Consider the following 15,631-nt stretch of genomic DNA (forward strand, 5'->3'; position numbering starts at 1 on the left):
AGTATTTTGCTCCTAGTTATCTGCATGCAATTTAATGTGGTGGTTGCTGACACAGAAATATATATTCCTCTTCATCAACAGACAAAGCCCAGAGGCCCGTTCATTCTGTGAGACCTATAGCACTGTAAACTGGGGGTGAGTCTGAGCTGTGATGCTCTTCTCTCTCCAGCTTACAACAAGCAAATGCTTGTGGGCCTGTCAGATGAATCACCTGCTGACCTCCTTCCCTGCTCACAATGGCAGAGTGACAGGAGCGGTGTATTATCTCTTGACCACACAGCATCGAGTGGTAGGATATGAACAATAGCGTATTGCTCTTCTGTTTTCTAGGCTCCAAACCTGCTTTAGTTAGGAAGCCATGGCCTTACTGCATATCCGCAGCTTCTGGCTTCTAGAGAGCACCATGCTCAGCAAAACTGACAGAGAAACAACGGAAGCTTTGACTGGGAATTCAGACAGAAGTAGGGTCACGGCCGGCTCCAGGGTTTTTGCCACCCCAAGCGGCAAAAAGGAAAAAAAAAAAAAAAAGCCACGATCGCGATCTGCTCTACCGCTGCTGCTTCAGTCTTCGGTGGCAATTCGGCAGCAGGTCCTTTGCTCCGAGAGGGAGTGAGGGACCCGCCGCCAAATTGCTGCCGAAGAGTTGGATGCGCCACCCCTCTCCGTTGGCCGCCCCCCAAGTGCCTGCTTGCTGGGCTGGTGCCTGGAGCCAGACCTGAGTAGGGTAAGTTAGGCTTGGATCATTTTGATTTTAATCAGTAAATGTCAATCATCTATTTTCTCCTCCACCCATAGAAACAGCAAATCTCACCCCTCAATGCTTCCTTTTCATTACTAGAAGGGGAGGATCTCACCTCCCCTTTGTGGAACACTCTGACACAGCAAAATGTGTGGGGTCCTGCTGCATGAGGGGACAGGATTTTCTGACCCAATGGAGGGCAATGGCAACCATGTGGTGCATCACAACATACAGATTTCCAGGGGATCTCTGTGCAGGGCCGCAGGCAAAGGAATAGAGGGCAGAAGTGGGCCAGGAAAAGCATGGAAGCAGAGCCAGCAGCGCCACAGCTGAAGCGATCCACCAGCCAATCTTTTCCTCCTCTTCCATGGAACTTTCTAGAGCACAGCCTAGTCATTCAAACTGTACCAGGGACAAGATTTGGCCCCAGCCAGGGAAAGCCAGGAAAGCAATTCTAGGCATTTCAGTGAATACGTGTGTGAACATGTGGAATGCATTAGAGACTATTAGCAAACAGCCCAGTAATCCATGATATGTAACCATGCAATGCTAAGCCATTATTAGGAAATATGATGATCAAATATGATGGTGCTTCTGAAGACAGTCTTTTACCATCATTAAAGTTTGAACAAACAACAATTAGTACCTGAGCTTTTTAATTTCCTTTTAATATTAAAAAGAAACCTCAGTAAAAATTGAATTTCTTGGAAATAAAGTTCAGTATTATCCCATGAAAAAGAAGAGCAAATCTCTTCCAAGCCTGATTATTATACAAAGATTCTTGCCCACAGCTACGGGAGTTTCCTTAAAGGCCCCATGCACCAAAGCACTTAAGCATGTGCTTAACTTTGAATGGGACTTAAACAGGTGCTTAAAGATAAGCAGTGCTTTGCAGAATAGGTACACTTTGCTGAATGAGGGCTTTAAGAAGCAGAAATGTGCATGGATCAGACAGCTCATAATCAGACAATGGTGTATATTTGTTCCAAGCTATCCAGGAATATTAATTATATTCAGTATTTGGATCCTACCTATAGTGCACACGCCTGGACCTAATGCAATAGGAAGTAGTTAGGGAAATCAATAATGATGAAACCCAGCAGCCAGTTTTATACAGATTTGTTGGAAGCATGGAGAGGCAATAGGCCTGGGTGTGGAGTGTGAGGGAACACACATGAGCACTATGCCAGATACGCAGTCCGTGCCAAGCATCACAGAGATAAACTGGGCCATCCTAAATTCCTACTCTTCCACTCTGTCATGTAGTCTTTCTGTGGCTCAGTCCTGCACCTCTAAAACAGAGATGAGAGCACATCCCACAGGGTTTTTTTTGGAACCCCCATTACAGATTGTGAGGCACTCCAATTGCACAGAAATTGGGGGCCATATAAGTACCGTAAATAGGCAGGATGGTGAAATGAATGCTCAGAGGCCTATGGCAGGTCAGCAAGATAGCAGGACCACTGTAAGATGTGCAAAGGATTGTGGGGATTTGGAGCACTGGACAGGTTTTTTGGCTGTTTTGTGGGTGAGGGACTGGTGCTGCTGAATGGGTGGCTTACAAAGTAAGAAGCTGATGGTACTGAGTGGTGGCGATGAGGGTGGGAAGAACTAGTGCTGCTAGGTAGGGTGACACTTCTGTGGAGAGGTGCTTCTCCCTCCCCATTCCTCTCTCTTCCTGGCCCACCCAGCACTCAGCTGTTCCAACAGGCTGTCCAGCTTCACAGACCCTGGAAGCAGAGGTGAAAGTAAGCCGGTCCGGTCCGGTACGGCGTACCGGCAAGAGCCAGTATGCCGTGCCGGACCACATCGACTTCCACGGCGGGGATTGAAAGGGCGGCTGGGCTGGGGCTGGGATTTAAAGGGCTCAGAGCTCCCCATGGCTGCGGGGCCCAGAGCCCTTTCAATCCCGGCCGAGGCTCTGGTGGCCGGGCTGGGGCCAGGATTTAAAGGGCTCTGGGCTTCCCTCAGCGGCAGGAGCTCTAGGCCCTTTAAATCCCTGCCCCAGCCCCGCAAAGCTCAGGGTTCCCCCTGGCGGCCAGAGCCCTGGGCCCTTTAATTTGCCCCTGAGCGGGCTCCCAGCCACCTTTGCAGCTGGGAGCCCCTGGTTGATTTAAAGGCTCTGGGTCTCCCAGCCACAGCTGGTTCCCCAGGGCCTTTAAATCTTGAGAGGCCACGCCTCTTCTGGATGAGGCCACGCCCCCCTCAGGACTCCGGCAGTACCGGTAAGTCCTGTAAGTTACTTGCACCCGTGCCTGGAAGAGCTGCTTCTCCTGCCATCTTCTCTGTGGACAGTAGCAGAGCCTGATGAACTACTCAAGGACTGGGCGATGGGCAAGAGGAGGGGAGCAGCGTGGAGATGGCAGGAGAGAAATAGCCGCTGAGGGGAGAGAAGCAAGTGAGTTCCTCCTTCGCTCCCCTGCCCACACTTTGCTGATTCAGTCAGTGTGCACGTGACCCAGTGGGAGCTCCCTGATAACCCACTTCTGGGTCTCCATCACCCAGTTGGGCAGCGATGCACTAAAATGCCACTGAAAGGTCAAAGCAGAGAACAGAGCTGAGCAGCAGGTGAACTGCTTCTGCTTCCAGCCTCACCTGTAAATGAATCAGGGCTTCCTCTCTTCTGCCTGACCTAGAGAGCAAAGATTCCCTTAGGAGTACTGGCAGCCTAGGCCAGGCCATCTGAACCCTGGGGAATGGGGGGTGGGGTAGAGGGGCTAGGGAACAAACCATGATATTTCTATTTGGCTCGTTTCTGTCAGCCATCCCTGCTGAGCCACAGAGCCTACACAACAAGTCTGAGCTCCTGCCCCTTCCCACTCCCAGCATGCACCACAACACCCTGCCTGCCCTGAGGCTTTGATGACCCCAGCCTGTGACCCTCCAATACTAGGGTGTGGAGCATCCCAGATACCACTGATTGCCAGTGCATTAAAAAAATATACAATCAGAATACAGCAGTCCTGAGTACATCTTACAATGGGCTCATAGTGGTTCTGAAGGGGAAACATGGGGAATACGCTACAAGGCTGCCTGGGGCAAGGGTGGTTTGGAGAAGTCATTTCTGCTTGGAAACATGGCACTGGTCTAGGAGACAGGAGCCCTGAGTTCTAATTCGAGCTCTGCCACTGACAGAGTGACTGACTATGGGCAAGTCACTTACCTCAATCTCTCTCTTTTCCCTCTTACTCTTTGCCTGTCTATGTAATAGTAAGCTCGTCGGCCCAGGGAATGTCTACGTGTACATGCAGTGCCTAGCAAAAGGAGGACCTGAGCTCAGCTGCTACTGTAATACAAACCAACAATAATTAATTCCCAGCGACAAGGATTCCAACCTCTCCCAGCTGCCAAGTATTCATGCCAGGGCCCTTGCTTAAATCGCATTAGGGGTCCCAGAGATTGTTAGCACTGTCCTGGGTTTCTGCTTTATTGTATGCTGGGAGTTTAGCAAACAAACGCTAGCACAAAATTAATGCACATTTCCTTCCAAGTGCAGGCTGTGTACACAGAGGTGTTTATCCCATGGAGCGCTCCCACTCCCTCTCCCCTCCTGAACTGCAAAGGCAATTCACAGCATGGTTTCAAATGTAGCTCTGCTTTGAAAAGGAACTGTGACAATGGCCTTATGGGCTTCTGTGGCTAGGGCTAGATTGTGGCCATAGTCTGTCCTGAAGGGGCTCAAGGGGGAGCTGGTCTGTAGCAAGAGTCTGCAAGTTCCTCCCATGGGGGATGAAGAGCACAGAGCAGCAGCTTGGTCACATTCCAGCAGGTGCATAAGGCTCATCCCAGTCTCCTCTGAGTGGATTGCACCGGCTCCTTTTCAGGGGGTGGGGAGGTAAGGGGAGGGCAGCTTGTACTTCCTCCTTTCTCTTATGCACCCAGGCAGGGCCAGGTGACATCAAACCCTGACTGAGGATCAGTTTCAGCTCAATTTACATCAAAATATGTGTGTCTAGTTTGGAACATGGCAAACAACAAGGCTTTTCCACAGCTTCCAAGCTGCCACACCCACTCTCCCTTTCAGTAGGTTTGTTGTCCCCACATAAGCAGATAAAGACACTCTCAAAACAGTCCCTTAGCTCACCCTCTTAGAGTTTCACAGCCTCCCTGCTCACAGGTCTCTGGCAATCCTCCCAATCCCAGCCAGCTTCCTTCTGGAACACCACCAGCCCCACAGCCACCTCCCTGAGCACCTGACCCCTTGCTCCAGGGATCCACCCCACCCTGCATTGACTCTACTCTAGCATCTCTCTCCTGTCCTAGTCACTCCTACCCTCCCTGTGCTCTGACAAGCCTTTATAAGCCCCAGGTGTAGCCCTGTCCTCTTTATTGGCTCATCTGGGCCCAGCTGCTCTGACCCAGGGGCACTGGGCCTGGTTTACTCACAGGGACCAGCCCCCCCTGTGACAGTGCTCTCCCATGGCCACTCTGGAGAGTGATGTCTTCCTACCTTCACAGGGAGACCATTTCACATCCCAGGGTTGTAAAGGCAGGGGCTTTGTAAGTGGGCTGGGCACTCTTCCCCTCCACTCGTTTCCCACATCAGCAGAGCAGGCTGGGGGGGGGGGGGAGAGGAATATGTTGTGCCCTGTAAAGGTCTCCCTTCCCCAGTACAAAATGGAAGCCCAGTGCCTCTCAGAGGAGTGTTACTGATCCACAGTGCCTCCCTAGCTGGGGGCAGCATTAAGAGTTTTGTTGGGGATGTGTACTCCAGCTCGCTCTGGCCATTTGGTTTCAGCTCTGCAGCGTGAACAGAAGCAAAGAGCAGTAAAACCTTGACACCCTCTAAGGTGCTGAGCACCTGACATAGTTCAGTTGACTTCAATGGGAGCTGCAGGTGCTCAGCACCTTTGGAAATCAGGCTATTAGTTTAGGGAATGATAAGTCTCTGAACACACACAGAGCACTCACCTGCAAAGTAAGGGGGTGCTATTTTTACAAACTGGGTGAAATCCTGGCCCGGCTGAAGTCAATGGGAGATTTGCCATTAACTTCAATGGGGTCAGGATTTCACCCAATCACTTTCTAGCATAGTAAGATACTGGGTGTCGGACATCTTACCTGTGCCAGAAGATGGTGGTGTGAGAGAACCTGGGCTGTCATCTTCTGGCTCTGACACAGTCACTGTTGGAACCACTTCATGGCTTGGTTTCAGCCCTGTTTCTTGCTTATTTGGAGGTGACTCTTTGTTTGCAGTTTCTCCTACGCTTTCTATCTCAGTGAGTGTAATCTTGACCGGTGCTGTAATCAGTGAGGCACTGTGTTGATCACCAAATATTTCCTCTGCACAGGATGGAACAGTTGATTCTTCAAAAAAGTTTTGTCCTTTGGCCACTTTTGTCTCCTCAAAAGCGGGTTTCTTAGATCCAGAAATATGCTCTAACTTGGCTGCTGTTTCAGGGCACTTATCGATAAAGCTTGTATTCTTGTCTTCTAAGCTTGTGTTGCATCTTTCTTGGTATTTTACCTCTTCTGATCTACTTATGTCCATGTATTTATAAGCTTCTACTTTCATGGGATCTGCTAAGGTTTTATTAACATCAGTGGGTTCTGCAGGAGTCATCTCTATTCCTGAATCTGAGCTAAACAACCCACGGGACTCAAATCCCATCACATCTTGAATGGAATGCCCTATTGTGTTAAACCCTTCTGTGCTGTCTGAACAAGTAACAGGGCTGTTTTCTTTTTGCAGTATTCCCGAGAAGTAGGTGGAATCTGGTGGAGATGTGTAATGGTCATCTGCTATCAGAGATGTGTAAAAGGACCGATCTCCTCCTTTAGATGTTTTAGTGGAACTGTAATCGAAGAGGTGAGAGGCCTCTGCATCACCTAAAGAAAACACACAAAAAGAACACAGTGAAATGGCAAAGTGACTTCTTTTAATTGCTCTTTCTGCAAAACTTCCCCTTTTCCAGAGATTTTGAGGAAAATAATCTTCAATCCGATTAATTTATAGAAAAAAATAAAGGTAAACGAGCACCTGGTCTGATGCACCTGTATGAAAGGAAACGCCGAGCACTGTGGGTGAAAGGCTCAGTTTGAATGTAATTGCAAAATAGTCAAATAGACACCCAGACAGTCGTCAGTGACAGCTTGGAACCTTCAGCAGATACAGCACAAGCACTGTCACTTGAGCTAAATGAGTAACATATGTAGATGTGACAGTTATTTCATGTGCAGAGGCAATGTGATTCAGTGAAATAAGTCAAAAGACTTGGGTTGTATTCTTGGCTGTGCTACTGACCTTCTTTGCATCCTGAGGTAAGTCATTTTGCCTCTGTCTCCCTGCCCATCATCTGTCTTGTCTACTTAGACTCAAAAGGCCACACTTTCAAAGGTATTGACTTCCTCACCGACTTGGGTGCTTTTGAAAAGCACATCAGATGCCTATATGCACATCAGATGCCTATATGCACCTTTGAGCTCCTAAATATCTTTGCAAATCTGGCCCTATGCTCACTGGGACAGAGCTTGGGGCAACACAGCACAATGGGGCAACTGATCTCAGCAGGGGGCCTCTAGGTGCTATTATATCATTAATAATAATAGTTGCTGGGGCCAGCCACTAGAAGAAGCAATGATCACATGTGTTAAATTGGAGTGTCAAACGAGCTGAGCCTGGAAATCAGCAACTCCTGCATTCCAGTTCCATCTCTGAGGCCAATTCTCTCTGTGGCCCTAGGTAAGTTGCTTAGACCCTTAACTTTCACAAGTGACCTCTAATTATAGGCCTCTCAATTTCTGGGGGCCCAGCTTTTAAATGTGGGGCTTTATTTCCAGAGGTGCTGAGCACCCATGACTACAACTGAAGCCAATGGAAGCTGTGGTTCCCGAGCATCTGACAAATCCAGTCCTAACGGCCAGATTTTCAAAAGAGAATGTTGGGTGCTTTCACTCAGAATTTGAGGTCACTTTGGAAACTTTTCTGCCTCTGTTTCCCCTTCTGTAAAAGAGAATGTTTTCAAATTATCAAAAATAATAATACTTACCTATCTCAAGGGAGTGTGGTGTTGTCAAGGTGTCACCCCCACTCTGAACTTTAGGGTACAGATGTGGGAACCTGCATGCGATAACCCCTAAGCTTTATTTACCAGCCTAGATCTAGTAACTGCCACCACCAAATAGTTTAAACAAACGTTTATGGGAGAGTCATTTCGAAACTCTGTCTTCCCCCCCAAATATTTCCTCAGTCTTTATCCCCCTTTTCCTGGCAGGATTGAGACTGATTCACCTCCCACCAATTCCTGGTGAGCCCAGATTGAAAAAACCCTTGGATCTTAAAACAAGGAAATATCAATCAGGTTCTTAAAAGAAGACTTTTAATTAAAGAAACAGGTTGAAAGGAATACCTCTGTGAGATTAGCATGCAAGCTACTCTCACAGACAATAGATTCAAAACACAGAGGATGTCCCTCTGGGTAAAACCTTAAAGTTACACAAAAGAAACCCAATTTGATTCTCCCTCTTATGCAAAATGAAGTCACAAAAGAAAATAAACATAATCTAATACATTCCTTCTCTAAACACTTACTACTTTTGAGAAATGTTAGATGGCTGATTCCTGGATCCTTCACTCCAGCACAAACTTTTCTGAACAGACCAAAGACTGATTTCCCTTCTCCCTCTTTGAAAACATTTTGTCCCCACATTGGTTCCTCTGGTCAGGTCTCAGCTAGGCTATGTGAACTTCTTAACCCTTTACAGGTAAAAGAGGAATTAACCCTTAACTGTCTGTTTATGACAGGTGTACATCACTTAGTTAACTTCTGTACGGGCTACAAAGTATGAGTATTGATAATTGTTAATATCAACCTAAAGAGTTGGATGGATTAATTATTATTTAAGGATTTTCACTCATTGTTAAGGGAAATGCAGTAGTATAGATAAGTATAGTATCATAGTATGGAGTTTACCCACCTCTCATTTGGGGAATATGGTATTTATCCCCCTCTAATTTAAGGAATAAAGCAATTAATCACTCCTACTCTCCTGTGCTAAACCAATCCTGGCTGTAGGACCATCACAACTGATGGGTGTGTAATCTACCAGCTCATTATGCTCAGCCAAAAATGCATTTTAATGGTACATCCAGTTTTCATCCCGATGTCATTCTAGCCTAAACCCACTGCCTGGCCTGGAACACTAGAAAGGTTAGTTTACCCACTTCCTGTTTTACTACCACACCCCTGGGGAGATCTTTGCAATGCAATGATGGAACAATATGCCCATGCATTCCCTAAAACATAATGCTGCCAAAACATAACCACTGCCATCACTGAGTGTAGAAGAAAGCCGTTAAAACAGCAACAACGTGCAGTAAATAACCACTCAATGGCTTTGTGTTGAGGAGAAATATAAATATTCACAAATATGCCTTCCTGTTTCATTTTATTTTCCTGGCACAGTTTGTGAACACATTTCCCAGAAAAAAAATTATTGTGTACATTAAAGTCCCTAGCGCCCAATCATAAATTTTCCTTGAGTTTAAGGCCACAAGGGACCATTAAATCACCAAGTCTGACCTCCTGTATATCACAGACCATAGATTTTTACTCAGTTAGCTGTGAATGGAGCCCAATAACTTGTGTCTAACACCTATCTTCCAGAAAGGCATCCAGTCTTGATCAGAAGACATTAAGCCTGCAATCCTTCTGCATATGTCCCACTGAGATCAGTGGGAGTCCTGCACCTGGAATGAATGCACTGCCAGGTTTTATTTAGCCTGCAGAAATACTGTGAGAGGTTTGATGGTTCTTGAGGTAGCCAGGACTGTGAGCCACCTGGTTATCCCCTCCCTCCAACAAGAGGGAGTCTTGCTTGTGCTTAACCGGGTTTCAGTTTCCGTAACCTCACCAGTTAGTCACTCACACACTCTCCTCTGGGCTATGCCAGCCCTCACTTTGTCTTGCAAGGTAACAATTATAGAATACCAGGGTTGGAAGGGACCTCAGGAGGTCATCTAGTCCAACCCTCTGCTCAAAGCAGGACCGATCCCCAGATAGATTTTTGCTCCAGATCCCTAAATGGCCCCCTCAAGGATTGAACTCATATCCCTGGGTTTAGCAGGCCAATGCTCAAACCACTGAGCTATCCCTCTCCCCAATTAGGTGCACCCCAATTCCCCAGTTCCTCGAAGCATCCCCCTGTAGTGTTCAGCCCCTTATCCACTGAACACTCACAGAAATACCAGGTTGGCTGTCCCTGGAGAAACAATATACACAACAGTTTCAACTCAGGAGTGGCACCAGGCTTAATATCACAGCAGTGAGATATAATTATAGTGAAAACAACCAGTTTATTATCAACGATTCACGATTCCAATGACAATAAGAATGTTGGAAACAAAGAGTTACATATAAAACAAAATCATATCACGCTTTCTAGAGACTAAATTTGACAGGTTAACCTTCTGTATAAAGAAGTTTTATCCCACTCTTCTGCAGCATTTAAACCGGAGTTGGTTGAGATCCCATTTTTATGCATGTAAACATATTACCTGTTTACTTCCTAGATGCAGGATAAAGGTGTGTTTTCTTTGCCTTCTGTTTATATCTCTAAAGTTCCTTGTCTGAACTCAGAGTCAAGATAACCACCTGTGGCTCATTTTTCAAGTGCTGCTTGCCTGTTTTCATATCTCTCTGAATTCACCTGTAAACGGCTTGCCATTATGTTAGCTTACAGTGGTTAATTTACATTTCTTGTCTGCCAGAAAACCTATTGGTCAACCCTGCCTTGAAAAAAGGCTAAGAACATATTTTCAGCACACATACCTAACTCCTTACCTAGCATCTGTACATCCATTTCACAGTGATATTAATGAGCAGTGTGGCCCTGGCTTTCATTTAGGACCTCACACGATATTCTTTGATGAGTCAGAATGTACACATCAGAATCAAGACATTCCTGTAACCTCCTTGCCAATGGGCAGTGAGAGGTTATTGGGTCATAATAGGCATTGAGTGGGACTTTCAATCATACAATTAAAAACTACCACACAGACAAGTTTCACAAACCAATGGGGAACATGCTACCCAGATTCTGATCTCAGGGGCAATGGTGGCTTGTGAAACAAACATGTGGCTAGGAGTGAAGAACATCTGGATTCTATTCCGGGCTCTCCTATTGACTTGCTATGTAACTCCGGACAAGTCACTGCCTCTCTCTGCTATAGATTCCTTCTTAGTTACATAGGGCTAATAATGTTTTCCTGACTTTGTAAAATACCATATAGAGGCAGATAATTAATTATTTTTATTACACTGGTGCAAATCCAGAATAACTTCATTGTCTTCAGTGGATTGACTCCAGATTCACACCAGATTAGAATTAGCCTAAACCCTGCTACCATCAAGCAGACTCGAAGGTCCTTGGGTCCAGGTGAGCTCCACGTTGCACTGGACCCCAAGGGGGAAGAAAACCCAGTGTTAAGTCATCTACATCCTCAGGCAAGCCAGGGACTGATTTGTCCCCTAGTTTCAGAACTGCTCTAATTTGCACCCAGCAGCCAATGACTAAGGGATCTTATCTGGGGATGGCTCACTGGATTACTGCATGTTCCAGCCAGACCCCTTTAGTTTTGTCCCTTCTACTTCTCCCAGGCTGAGGGCTCCATACTCCAGGAGGACCCTTAGCTCACTGGGTAAGCCAGTTTTATGAACCCTTTTGTGCTGAAGGGCAGAGTTGAGGTGCTGTCCCCAATGCACCTGTGTTCAGGTGCCCATCAAGTTCTCCAGGAGATAACATCCACAAAAGAGCTGAATGGGGGTAAAAAAAATCCTGCAAAAATCACTTTTTCATGGCACTTTTTCTGCCAAAACTTTTTTTTTTTTTAGCAGAAAACCACTGAAAATGGAACATTTTCAATTTTTGGCCAAAAATGTTCTGTTTTCTGCTGAAAAATTGGAGCTTGCCAGGAAAGCAGATGCTTGTCATGGAAATGTTCATTCAGTCAAAACCCCAGTTTTCCATAGTCCTCATTTTCAGTATGTCTTTTCTGGCCTCCTCTGTGCCCTCTTCCCCATGAGTGGGGCACTCCTCGGGCTGGTGCTGAAAGAACACACAGGTACATCTGCCAGAGCTCTTCACTCAATAATTTTCTCCCCCTCCCTCCCGCTTTGCTGACCAAATCACTCTCAATATGGTTGGAGCCAAAAGCAGTGTTGGGCCGAGAAACTCTGAACAACAACTGTATCTCTCTTAGGTGCGTCTATGGCCCGTAGTATCCAAATGCCTCACAATTTTTAACGTATTTGTCCTCATGACAGCCCTCTGAATTAGGGAAATGCTATTATCCCTATTTTACATATGGAAACCTAAAATACAGAAAGGGTAAGTGACTTGCCCAAGGATGTCTGTTAAAGAGCAGGGAATTCAATCTGCATCGCCCAGGTCCTATGACAGTGCCCTAACCACTGGGCCATCTGGTTTGCCACTAGGCCACATACCGCCTGTTATGTTCACAGCATACACAGAGAAGGTAGAATAAAAAACATTTATAGTCTCCCGGAAAGGTTACAACATAACCCTATTTTAGTTCTTAGAACCCAGAAATCTAACACACAGCAGCCAGTCACATGAGGATTCACAACACTTTCTCTTTTTGCAAACACAAAATTGTTCCTGTGAATGTTCATGGAATGCTGGGGGTGCGGACCCTGGCAAAGCAAATTCAAAAGCAATGTTCACAAATGCTTGTGTGCAGGATTCAATCAGCTCAACCCACAGCATATATATGTCAGATGACCATGCCTTAAAAGCTCTTAGCATTTCTGGTCAATAGCTTAGTACAAGGATAATCAAAATTGTTGGCTTAATAGGGACTTAGCAGCAAGTCACTGATACTTAGTGGTTATAGCACAGCAAACCAGATGATTGGTAATATTTTTGTTAGAGGCTGGTATCTGTTTAGCTTTTCAGTAGAAAAGTTAAAAATAAAACATGTATATGCTAATAAACATTATTTACAATTTTCAAAAATAAATAATAGTGTAGTTGATGGTATCAAACATAACTGTTGCTTTTTATATAAGATCCCTGTTGATCCTTGATCATTTTCCAATGCCAGATCAGAAACCAGACTTCTAACTGATGTTACTAGGGTGAAACTAGAGTTGTTTCTAGGTGTCCATATTGCATTAGCATAGCGTACTGAGAAATCTCAACTCCCAGGGCTGCTGCGGGGTTTATAAGATTGTGTAATGATGAAATCGACTAATTACAAGGGTTCAGTGCAGATCCACATTTATACAGGAGATGATTTTAGAAACTTTAACTCCAATTGTAAAAGTGCCTCTTAAGAAAATATTAATACATAATTACTAGTCTGGCTATTAAAGACTGGGAAATCTAGAACTGCTGGCTAGATGTATCTAGGCTCTAGCAAGGTGAAGATAGCTAGCCTTTTATCGAAGAGTGGTGTATTCAGAGCCTAGTGGTTAAGCAGACTCCCTCTAACTTTAAATTTATTCAGATTCTGTTCAATAGCCGTGGGAAAGAGAGAGATGAAAAGCCCTGGCAATTGACACTGAATTTATTCTTGTTTCAAATGTTCCCCCAAAACTTAGCCTGCCAATTCAGGTAAAGCAAAACTATTCACTGACAGAAAGGAGCAGTCATGATGTCCTGTAATACAAGCCTTGGAGAAATAATATATCCGAGTGTTGATCCAGCACATGTTCGTGGAGATGGCTAATGGAGATTAAAATGTGCCTGTCTAGTGTAATGGTTTACTCCCCAGACTGTAGGGAAATCAGCTGATTTTTAAATCTCTCCAGAAAACTCTAATTTGCTGGAGAGGCACCTTTTTCTTGCAAACAGGGAACTTTTATCTTTATCAGAAAGAAAGTTGTCCATTATCTAAAGGCTCATTGTTGGTATTCTCCCTATGAGAAATTCACCCCTTTTGCAGAAGGCCAGCCCAAGGAGTATGTACCAGGTACGTCCCACTTAATCTTTGTTTTGAGAAATGACTTAAATGGGACTTAAGTGGTACACAGGTCTTGACTTTCTGCACAGGGTGAATTTTGTTCCTGGGACAAAATACTAGTCCCATTGAAGTTAATGATAAAAGCCCCATTAATTTCACTACTGGTGTGTAGCTAAGAGATTATGTGACTGATTAAATGGCCATGGAACTCAATGGGAGTTCTACATTTATGCTAAACTAACATTTATTAAATGTGTTTTCAGGGATTGAAAAGAATAAGAGATTTTGAAAATGGCTATTTTGTGTCATCAGGGCTAAGTTATCAACTGACCAAAATGGTCTCCATTAAAGGCTAAATTCTGAAGCTATTAAATAATTGATGCTGAACATAATTTAGAAATCATTGGTTCCATACAGAGTAACGTTCTGAATTTTAAAAAGGCAACTGATGTCCAATTTGGATCAATGAAAGATTAAGTGCTCCATGGTAATGGAACAGAACTAAAAGTTAGCTGAGGATAATAGCTGAGAAAAATATCTAATTCAAATAAGTGATTATTATAGTTTCTGCAGAGTAGGGTATGTTAAATCTCACTCAGTGAATAGTTTAGACTCTTTTCCATGTGCCAAGAAAATTATTAGGCGCATGTATAAAAGAACCAGGATCCATGTTAACAGGTCTTTATCAAGTGGTCAGAAAGGTAGGTTATTTAAATATAGACAGGCACTCAGATACCACTGTGATGGCCTCCAATATGTGATCGCTGAATGAATTCCTATGAATGTGAAAGTCTAGTTCTATTCTGAAAAATAATTGTAAAAATAGCAACACCAGGTTCGGGGTTGATTGTACCTCATTGATCTTTTTTTCAGATCAAATCTACTAAATTTTCAGAGGGGGAGGCATTAGCCTTGAGGCCCTCTTCACCATTACACCATGGGCTGGTCTAAACTGGGGGGCGGGGGGATCGATCTAAGATACGCAACTTCAGCTACGTGAATAGCGTAGCTGAAGTCGAAGTATCTTAGATCGAGTTACCTACCGTCCTCACGGCGCGGGATCGACGTCCGCGGCTCCCCCTGTCGACTCCGCTACCGCCGTTCGCATTGGTGGAGTTCCGGAGTCGACAGGAGCTTGTTCGGGGATCGATATATCGTGTCTAGATGAGACGCGATATATCGATCCCCAAGAAATTGATTGCTACCTGCCAATACGGCCGGTAGTGAAGACGTACCCCATGTCTATAGATACCACCTGTTCAATGCAGAGCAGCCTTTTGCAGTGCAACAACAACTTTATTAAATTTACATCCTTTACAACAATGCTAGATATGCCAATCCGCCAGCAGATGGTGCTCTTTGTACTAACTTAGATGATTTTTTCACATCTTAGCTCAGAGAGAGCTGAGAAGTGATCTACTACAGTGTATGCAAACTCAACTTTTACATTTCTCTACAGAACTCTCATGAGCCTGCCTGTATGAAAGATTTAACTTAGCCATGCACAGTATGGTCAAATATGGACAGAATCAACTTCAACTGGCAATCGCTTTGTGATACGTTTATGTGATAGACATTATCAGATCTCCCAACAGTCCTGGGTTTTTGAGACTATCTCCCTTTGACCTCCAAGCCCTCCCTGTGCCTGTTGACGGGTAGTTTGCCCTGGGCCCATTTGAAAATTGAGTGACATTGTGACCTGGTGCCTGGAGTCACAGCACCACTCAGGTTTAGCTCATCTGCCCTTCTGTAGATGGAGGCAGAGGCCAAATGTAAGTGGCGTTGCAACCCTGTGCACTAGGTTGATTGCCAATCAAATTTGGCTTGTCCGCCCCTCTGTCTTCACCTACAGAGAAGAGGACAGGGCGACCCTGAGTGGCGTTGTGTCCTGCTTTAGTCACTTGAAATGGTGAGAGGTATGCATTATAAAAAATGAATGTATTGCAGCAGAGCCAAATTGCATTCAC

The 15,631-nt window shown here is 45.1% G+C and overlaps 1 protein-coding gene across 2 annotated transcripts in view; it reads right to left on the reverse strand.

The window, feature by feature from the left end:
• Nucleotides 1-15,631, reverse strand: part of RTN1 (reticulon 1) — a 189,105-nt gene that overhangs the window by 74,156 nt on the left and 99,318 nt on the right. For both annotated transcript variants that reach the window (XM_039536274.1, XM_039536275.1), the window contains one exon: nucleotides 5,801-6,568. In XM_039536274.1, coding sequence (XP_039392208.1) covers nucleotides 5,801-6,568 — 768 coding nt within the window. The remainder of the gene's footprint in view (nucleotides 1-5,800; nucleotides 6,569-15,631) is intronic.

This window comes from Mauremys reevesii, linkage group 4 (genome assembly GCF_016161935.1).
Source record: "Mauremys reevesii isolate NIE-2019 linkage group 4, ASM1616193v1, whole genome shotgun sequence".
NCBI classification, from domain to species: Eukaryota; Metazoa; Chordata; order Testudines; family Geoemydidae; genus Mauremys; species Mauremys reevesii.